General features: G+C 37.5%; 1 protein-coding gene across 1 annotated transcript in view; it reads right to left on the reverse strand.

The window, feature by feature from the left end:
* Positions 1 to 10,493, reverse strand: part of LOC113234032 (opsin-3-like) — a 42,916-nt gene that overhangs the window by 20,469 nt on the left and 11,954 nt on the right. The window contains exon 3 of the mRNA XM_026469257.1: positions 5,963 to 6,148. Coding sequence (XP_026325042.1) covers positions 5,963 to 6,148 — 186 coding nt within the window. The remainder of the gene's footprint in view (positions 1 to 5,962; positions 6,149 to 10,493) is intronic.

A 10,493-nucleotide genomic window follows, 5' to 3' on the forward strand; every position in this document is an offset into this window, starting at 1 on the left:
ACAGTGTAAAACATACTTTTAAATCGAAATTTGAATGTAAATCAATCGCAACATCAACCCATTTCTACATTCCACCGCTGGGCACGGGTCTCCTCTCAGGCGAGCGTTTAGGCCATGGTCCGATAAGCTGAGTCCGAGTTTCCGAGTGTTATGAACATTCTTCGACGTGCAGGTTTCGTCACGATGTTTTCCTACACCAGAAAGCTCATGGGAAAATTTAAATTAAATTTCGCACATAAATTCCGAAAACTCAGAGATGGCAACCCGGATTCGAAACCACGGCCTCTGCTTGAGAGAAGGTAGGTCTAATAATTAGACTACTACGACGTCTGTCGTTCAATCAATAAGTATCAAACGTGATTCGGGTAGCTCGTCGAACTATAGGTTTGAAGTCCACGCGACCGCTAACTTTACGAAAAACGTAATCCCAAAATGAATTTTCTTGTACAAGTCGTTTTACACGATTTGTGTATACTTATTTTTTCCGTAGCTCCATTAAATAATTTCCATCAAACTTTTCTAAGCCACGGCACATTTTATGCTGAAAGAAATTCTATTTATGCGAACAATGGAGGCTCGGCTCATCTCGGACGTGGAATGATAACGTCATTGTCAGCTTCGTATCATAAAACCTTTGACTAAATTAAATGTTTAGATATGTACGATATATATGTCGCGTCATAGTCACGGCTAAGGAGCGTTTATGGAGATTACTGAGACGGACCCCTCTCACTAGAGCACCCAAGAAGGCCACCGTGGTTTTAGTCGGTAGAAGTCATAAGCTCTCCGCTGTCCCAGCGTACGAAAAAAAAGTTAGATCGGAGAGAGGGTGGCGCTGTTGTCGTTTGTATTCGTTCAGAATTATTAAAATTAAGTTATCGGACATGAAACATGATGCGATGACAGTTGGAATGTCATAAAAGGGAAGAGGATACTTTATGTACGAGCGCGCATCAACAAGATCTTGAAAGAAAACAGCCGTTGTGCTCTCTCTGTGAATTCACCACGTGACAATAAACTGAAAATGTATTTCTACTTTCGAATTATTAATGTGAAAAGTGAATAAACGAGTTATTTGCAATCCTCACACGTTAATATTTAATCGCCAACAGAGCGAATTGATAACGGAAGGCGTCGCTGGCAACGAATCACTGCGACGTGTACGGACAACGACACATCAGATACACATTTTTGTTCGAAAATCGCCAGTGCAATGGAACAAGAGACGTCAGTGTGTAACTTGACGTGCAGGCGTGGTACATTTTTTTTGTAAATAGGACAGTATGGGCGATACCATAGAACTAGATACCGTAGAAGATACAAGGAAACTGTCATAGGAACCATTAAGTCTTTGTTTGTGAAAACAATTTTGGCGTAGTAAATTTTTAGCCAAGGGATAGCATTAGAGCTCCTTGTGAAAGAGTTCGACCAGGGAAGTACTGCCACCTTACCTATTTCTGCCGCCAAGCACTAATGTTAGCATTAATGCGTTCCGGTCTTGGAAGGGTAAGGGGTGCTGTCAACTTTTTTTGTCAACTTAAAACTAAAAAAAATTGTCAACTTATGTCTCATGGTGACAGGCGCAGTGGCAGTGCTTCTCAGATCTTTGCGATTTAAAGCTCTGACTGGCACTGCAACTGTTATGGACAGGCGTGTAGCCTACCACCAGTCGCACGACTTGTTCGTCTCGTCACTTGATATTATAAGAAAGAACATACAGTCGAATTGAGTACCTCCTCCTATTTTTGAAGTCGGTTAAAAATAGATATTGAAATCGGTTGTAACTGATATAGACGCTATGTCCTATAACTTAGCAAGTTAGCTTGCGTCAGCTATTTCGCGTTTCTTGCCATTCGTTACAATATCACACGACCTTGGAGTAATAATAGGTAATTGTAACAATTTAAATAGCGTGCTATAAAAATTTAGCATTTTGCGCGCTATGCGAATATAGCAGTTAATCTCATGTCTACTCGACATTGTTTCAGAATGAATTGTAGATACCCTATCTAAAAATCCAAATCATTGTGTAGAGCGAAAATTTTTAATACTTAATGGAATCCGGCAGTACATATAAAGGACAGGTTCTTATTACTCTGCGTTTTGTTCACGATCGGTAAAGAAAATTAAAACTTGAACGAACACTTACACAGTAACAAGATATTCGGGCATGAATAAAAATACGAACATTATTTTCAACAACATTCAAACACTGTATTAAGGCCACATCTACGTGACGACTTTTCGGGAGAGGTTTAAAAATTCTACATACGAATTAGGTCGATAATTATTGTATGATTAAATACTTTACGAATATTTTTATTCTTTATATTATTTACTTTTTGCTTTATATTAGTACTGAATAAGAAAAACATATATAAAAATCTGACGCTTTTCATGTGGAACTTAATGGAATCAATCACATTACTTGATTAATCAATTACAACACGAATAAATACATTACACGAAATTGTTAATATATCAAAGTTTTTTTTTAATAATATCTGGGGACGGGACCATGAATAAACAAGTCGTGCGCCTGACGGTAAGCTACACGGCTCTCCATAACAGTGTCACTCAGAGCTTGAAATCGTAAAATGTTTTTTTTTTTTTTTGACGGGGGGGAAATCTTACGGATACCCCTGAGCCCAGGGAGACTCAGGGGTTATGTGGGGACTCTCCCTCCAGACTGGAGGGAAATTGAGGCCAGCCTGGGTGTTCTGGAAAGTGTTCGAGAGTGAATTCCATTGCTCCAGTACTCATAGTACACGGAATTCCCTAGTTTGAGACCAGGCAATTGGTGAGGCTGTCTGGCAACATCATTATTATTATTTTTTAAATGTCAACAATTGGTTTAATCTGCCTCCTTGGCTGAACGGTTACCATGCTGGACTGCCACACAAGAGGTCCCGGGTGCGATTCCCGTGCTGAGAATTAATTTTTTCTTGTGTTTTATTATCATACTTGTTGACAGTATTAGTAAATTTTAAGATGTTTCATTTAATTATATCAGCGTAGCTGAAGGTGATCCATGTGATATCTTTGTTTTACTGAATTTCATATGTGTTTTTTTATTGCATTTCATGTCAAGTAAAGTGAATTATTTTTTCGATTACTATTTCGATTTTGATGTTTGCAACCTTTAACTTGTAAACATTAATTCCATTTCTCTAAAATTAAAACGTGTGGATTGTGATACTAATACATTGTTTAAAAGACAGTACTTAATGGCGTGCCAACAAGTTTCAGGTTACATTAAAAAAGTGATAGAAATAAACAAGATGTTAATTAAGGGGATAATGTCTATCATGGATAAATCATTTATCATCAAGAATGATTGTGGCAACGTGCACAATGATTACAGCACCATGTTTAATTATGTTGTGATTGATTCAATTCAAAATTCGCCAAAAATCCATTAAATTGTAATCAGATTTTTTTCAACGTATTAAAAAATAACCCTGTATAAACGTACCCAACGTTACGATCCTTTTTTGATACCTATCCAATATCGTATTAATTACAATCCATAGTCCCCTACACCTAAGTATTTTCACAAGAATGTACTTCAAACCTTAACAATAGATTGTTTGATATACTGCCTGTGAGGGTTTGCACAAATATGTAGACATTTAGGTAGATGTAAGTATACAAGTGGGAAGCGATGAAAGAAACTATATCCAACAGGGAAAAGCTTTCGGCCTTTTTATAACTGGAGCAAGCGTAATATACTCGTATGGACTCGCCATAAATCATTTGTTGAATCGGATTACATTATTTGAATAGAAAATGTTTCTTCTAGTGAAATAGAATTCTGTTCTTAATTTCCGTTTGAATTTGAACACCGAGTTTTAATTAACGGAAACATACCTTGGAAATGAAACTATTTTTAACCGACTTCGAAAAAGGAGGATGTAATCAATTCGACTGTATTTTTTGTATATGGTATGCAATTACTCCGCAGTTGTGAACCGATTTCGATGATTCTTTTTATTGTTGAAAAGGTGTACCTCAGTAGCCGTCCTATTATGTAATACAATATTTTCTTTAAACTTGAGTTTGAAGAAAACATTCCACTTCTAAGGATGGCGCATTAAGGCATAAATCCGGTTTATTGAAGTTCACCCACTTTCCGTTAACCGAGTTCAATATAACTTCGAACATAGATGTAATTTCAATTAAAATAAAATGTTACCTTAGAGCTGATCTGATATTGGAAATGACAGGCGGGTGAGAGGAACTCCTCAACAGTGTACAGCAGCTACCTTGAATTTTGACGAGGATTTCCGAATGCGTTTCACGTAAACGTGCACACAGAGCGGGTGCGAGTCGGGTCGGGACCGTGGCGGGTCTAAATTATAGTATAATTTATAATAACACACCGAACGCGGGCGCGAGACGGGCGCACGCGTCCACGCTCGGTGTGTTGTCGTCCACGTCATCGCCGTAAACGCGCGTCATCTGCGAGTACATCGACACAAACAAACAAAATTAAAATTAAAACTGAAAATATCATAATTGTAACTTTTTTATAAAAAAAGCCTACCTCAAAAGTTAGCGGAATTACATCTATTTGCCAAGTTTTATTGTAATCGGTTACCGGAAAGTGGGTGAAATCGGGTTCTTTCTAGTTTGCCATCCTTACAAGGAATATATCGTTCAAATTTAAACGGGACCAATACTGAGATACCTTCTTTCCAACAAAAAAGAATCATCAAAATCTGTTCACAAATTGCCGGAATTGTCGCGTAACATACAAAAAAATACAGTCGAATTAAGAACCTTCGCCTTTTTTTGAAGCCGGTTAAAAATGTGCAATACATACTCGCGTCTACGGTGCGTCTTCGGCGCCTATACGCGCAGATGACGCGCTTACGGCGGCGCCTATACGCGCAGATGACGCGTTTACGGTGCGTTGTCGGCGCGTGTTAAATACGCAATGTGCATTGGCTCTTATAGTTGAAGAGACTGCGGTAACAAACACAGCGAAAGCGGATAAGCAAACTTTTGACGTCGGTTTTTTTTTATAAAGAAGTTAAGTTTACTAAATTTCTCACGTGTTTTGTTGTTTCAAACAGACAACCGTTTCGAACCTTTTTCAGGTCCCATGGTCATAGCTAACTGAGATGGTAAAGTCATCAACTAATTATGTCTAATATTATGCAAATCACCATATTTTTCACTATAGTTGCAAAAGTTATTAATTGAAATACCTTATAATTTTTGATACAAAGATCGAATAAATATAAAGGAAAATTCCTTCCATCTGGCAGGACCCTGGTTAGGCGAGGTGGCAGGTTCGTATCCGATGTTTGTATTGATAATAACACAAACTAGCGAAGGACTTTCACAAGAAATATATGAATATAATGGTATATAAAATAGATATTAAATATCTCATTTTTATTTTACCAAAAGCATTCCAATTTACCTTCCTAGAACATCAAGATCAGAACCAATTACAACTTCCCAAATTGGTCCCACCGGAATCGAACCCGGGACCTCCGCATCCAGCGCCCACAATGTGAACCATTAGGCCACCGAGGTCGTCAGTGACAAGTCAATGACATTGAGAATGTCCTTAAAGAAGACTAGGTCAATTGAGAACGATTGACTCCATCGATACTGAAAAGCAACTGCCAAATTACACTTTTGATGCCGTTGGTGCTACTGCAAGCGAATTGCCTTCTGCCTTTACGGCACACTTGCAATCGTATTGCAAGCTACATGGGCGAGGACATTATAACAGTATGAATGTAATTTTAATGCAGCCAGGTCAACTGCATCTCAACATCCAAGTGTTTGTGACGCTAATTTGCAGTCCGATTGAAATCATGCCGACTGCATCTAAACACTTTGAAGCTGGAGTCGACCTGCCATCCAGCATTTGTATCGCAGTCGGGACGCAATACGTTAATAAATACGTAAGTACGGGCGATCGACTTGATATACAATTACTTACGGCGCTGAAGAGCTGCGAATAGAAGTAGCAGATAAGCGCCATGGGGATGCAGTAGCTCCAGATGAAGATGCAAGCCACGAACATCTTCGTGTCCTGGTCTTCCGTCAAGTAGTCGAAGGAGCACGTCGTCAGGAAGCCCTCTGAACAAAAAACAAACCAACATGGTAGTTTTACTAATAAATTGTCCTGTGATCTCGATTGGAAATTTGATATATTTCACTTGAAGTGTTTAAAGGATAGAATCCATTACATACGACAATATCGTTGTAAATATACTTATGTTACTTAAAATATAATGTAGAAAATATTTAACAAGTGTGGTGCTTACGGTCGTCTAAAGTGCCTGTAATGCCCAATTGAGTAGATGATACACAAGCAATATTACAGTGTATACGTTATGAACTCCAGTGATCCAACAACAAAACCATATTCTGTTTAAAAGTCAATCTTTCCTCCTTTAGTGACTCGACGTAAATGCGGCCGAAAATACCCTTATAATGAGGTCGGACGTCGATTATTCAACAAATGGAGCATTGCTTGTAGCACTCATCTCATTTGCGAAGACAATGCGCCAATCTCCTGCCGGATGTAACAATTTGTCACCCAATTGAAGCGGTTAATCACCCGTTCCACTCAAATTTGTGCTATGCCACTGCATCCACTGGTTGCAGTTTTGTTTTTTGTACCGGATATTTTGTGTTAAGTTGCTTACAGATCTGCTCGATTTTTGAAGATAGTTATTGTCGCCGCTGTGCTGTGTTTTGGCGATCAATAAGATTTGTCAGCTAATAGATTTGCTCGACAGCGACTGTCAGCAATCGATTGATCCCTGATATTTAGAAGAAATTTATAGGCCTATGCCTAATTGAAATTCCACAGTGCCGATGCACAAAAATTGCCCTGTCGATCGTCTGTTGCTTACATATTTACTCTTTATGTTTGATCACACGTGTCGATCTTCAAATAATCGAGCAAATCTATAGGCAAGTTTATATGTTCCAGATTAAATTTCTCCATTTTAAAATTACATGATTGCTCAGTTATGTACTCCATACTATTTTTATTTACTTATTCAGAAAGCAGACTACAATATTGTCCAAATTGGTTATTAACAAGAGAACTTCTAAATAAATTAGTGTCTGAACGCAGGAAACGTTTGTTATCATTTTTTTATAATACCAAGTCACGGCACGAACAAGTCGTGCGCCTGATGGTACGCGACACGCCAAGCTATCAGTCCAACAGTTGCAGTGCCCTTCAGAGCTTTAAATCGCAAAGATCGTAAGGGCACTGCCACTGCTCCCGTCACCTTGAACATAAGTTGACAAGTCCCATGTGTCTGAAATTTCACCAGCACCCTTACCCTTCTAAATCGGAACGCAGTAATGTTCACATTACTGCTTGGCGGCAGAAATAGGTAAGGTGGCAGTACTTCCCTGGACGAACTCTTTCACAAGGTGCTCTACAAACAGTAATGTGAACATTACTGTGTTCCGATTTGCAAGGGTAAAGATATTGGTGAAATTACAGGCACAAGGGACTTGTCTACTTATGTCTCAGAGTGACGGGCACAGTGCCAGTGCCCCTAAGACCTTTGCGACTTAAAGATCTGAGTGGCACAGCTACTGTTATGGACATGCGTGTCGCTTATCACTAGACTTGTTCAGACGCGCGACTTGTTCATCCCATCATTGGCATAACAAATAGTCTAAGTACAGAGTACTAAAAAACCGACCTCAAAAGTTCGTGGAATAACATCTATTTGCCAAGTTTTTTTGAAAACCTCATCCTTTTTCAAAGAGAGTTAAGAAAAGACAAAAGCAACGAATATGAGAAATGTTTACCTATTATATTCCAGCTCACTAAGCAAATCTATTATTCGACAATAGTGCAATAGAATTTTCAAAATCCACTAACGATTTGGATGAGAATTTCAAGGATAGTGTGGATTTTTAGAAAGGTTTTTAGACAACACTATTAATGTACATTTTAATACAGCAGTATCTAAAAATATTTTTCTCAATTTGCAATTTACAAGCAAATTAGATCCAAGATGCAAGCGAGATGAGTTCTTTCGGCAGATCGTTCTCCAGGGCGCTTTAAAAATGCTAAACTCGGTCTATCAAGTGAAGTACTTACCAAAGTTTCAGCGGAGACAATATTTCATTACAAAAACTAACTTTACAACACTAGGGATTTAAAGAACTGAAACTAGTTTTTGGAACTTAAGCTTTAAAAAGGTGAAGAAAAAGAAATATTACTGTATATTCCAACCTTATCAGATAATTTTGTTAATAATAATGTATACAACTAATTGTACCGGTGACAGGTTTGTATCATAGCAGTACTAATTTCTACTAGAAAGAACACACTCCTGTGTTCAATTTTTGGGAGATCGGTGCAATAATTGCCTCATACACATTTAATATACTATTCTTCGTCTATATACTATTCTACATCGTCTTGCTTTATCATATATTTAGGCTCTGGCAGTACGTCTTCTACTTCCTTTTATTTCTGTCACTTTACCTCGTCGTGTACGTGTGTACATACATATATACGTTTTTTCTCTTGAAATACGCAGTACTTATCGCAAATGTCCATCAGGTGGATAGATTATATAGTAACGTCATAATTTTTACTAAAAAGAAGGAACCGACATCAAAATAACGCATATACCTATGTACATACAAACTTAAACCAAAAAGTTAATAATCGGTTACCGGAAATTGCGCGAAACCCGATTCATCCCCTAGCGTGCTACCCTCAGGGGTGGAATAGTTTCTTCAAATTTAAATGGTACCAATACAGAGGTACCGTCCTTACAAAATAAAAAGAGTCATGGAAATCGGTTCACAAATGCCATGCAATGCAAAATGAGTGATAAAAAAATAAAATAAAAATAATTCAGTCGAATTGGAAACCTCCTCCTTTTTTAAAGAGAGTTAAAAAAAGACAAATGCAACGAATAGGAGAAATATTTGTCTATTATATTCCAGCTCACTAAGCAAATCTATTGTTGCTGGAGTAATCGGTAGGCAAATGCAAAGCAATGTAGTGATGTATGTGAAATTCCCATACTGCATTGGGCTCGCGTGGGAATTATAGCCCAAGGCCCCTCGTCGTGAGCGGAGGACAAGCAACGGGACTATGTATAGGCTAACTATTATTATATTGTTATTATTAATAATGATTGTATTTTTAAATCAATCAATAAAATCTGAACATTATTTTTAATCAGTTATGCAAACACCAAACACTCCACGAGACGCTATTTTTAGGTAAGCAAAGAAACGACGTTTATCTTTTGTTTTTTCTTTGTTTAATCACTTTTTAATTTAAACTGTAAAAGTTTGAGGACAGTAGTCATCAATATGTAAAATTCTCGCAAGTTGCAATTGCCCATTGTGTAGTCTGTTCACCTACCAATGACGTGACACATTCTGAGTTGACATGTAGTTAATTTTTTAAATTACATTTAAACATAGTTTTTAACCGACTTTAAAAGGAGGAGGTTCTCAATTCGACTGTATGTTTGTTTTGTATGTGTGTTATGCGATAACTTTGTGATAAATCGTAATAAATTTTAGAATCGATTTTAATGAATCTTTTTCGTTGTAACAGTCCCATTTAATGAATGACTTTTGAGGTCGGATTTTTAGTACTCTGTACTTAGATTGTAGGGACTTTCATTGGTTCATTTTCAATACTTTTAGAAAAGTTGTTCGATATATTTTTAATCCACGTCTTCAGTTTTCCAACAGTTCAAACTTAAATAAATGAAGATCGTTAAAACTCGGAGCTAAGTTTCATTAACTTGCTTATTTTATAGCTTAAGTTTGATTTATTACTACTTGAACAAATATTTCAAGTTAAAATCGATAATCGTTAATAATTTTAAAGATCCATTATTCACTTTTTTATTATCTCCTTCGACATCATCGGAGTCTAGAGCTGTCTTTTTATTTTATATTAGTTTATAGTTGAATTAGGTCATTGTGACTGTGTGAGAAAAGTTTACGTAGTTATTGAATGTATTTCATCTTCATTTCTTCTTCTCTTAGTTGTTGTTCACACAGGACTTATCATCAACTCATTTACACTTCTCACTGCTGGGCATGGGTCTCCTATCAGGCGAGGGTTTAGGCCATAGTCAGTTTCAGTCAGGTTTTCAGAGGGTTGTGAACCTTCTTCATCTTCATCACTCCTTCACCGAAAAGCTCATGGTAAATTTCTACTTTAAATTTCGCACATAAATTCCGAAAACTCAGAGGTGTGAAAACCCGCGGCCTGTGCTTAAGAGTGGTAGGTCAAACCATTAGGCAATCACAGCCTTTTTTATAATATTAAGTGACACGCCTGTCCACAACAGTTGCAGCGCCACTCAGAATAAAGCTCTCTATAATATCTCGCAGTTTGCTTTTCTAGGTTACAGGAAAATCATCTAGGAAATTTGATAAACGTGTGGTGTAACTGGCGCTTACAACCGTCGCATCGTATACTAGCTTTATGTTAACCACAGGGTTATTTA

The sequence above is a fragment of the Hyposmocoma kahamanoa genome, unplaced genomic scaffold, assembly GCF_003589595.1.
Source record: "Hyposmocoma kahamanoa isolate Upper Pololo Valley unplaced genomic scaffold, ASM358959v1 81, whole genome shotgun sequence".
Taxonomy (NCBI): domain Eukaryota; kingdom Metazoa; phylum Arthropoda; class Insecta; order Lepidoptera; family Cosmopterigidae; genus Hyposmocoma; species Hyposmocoma kahamanoa.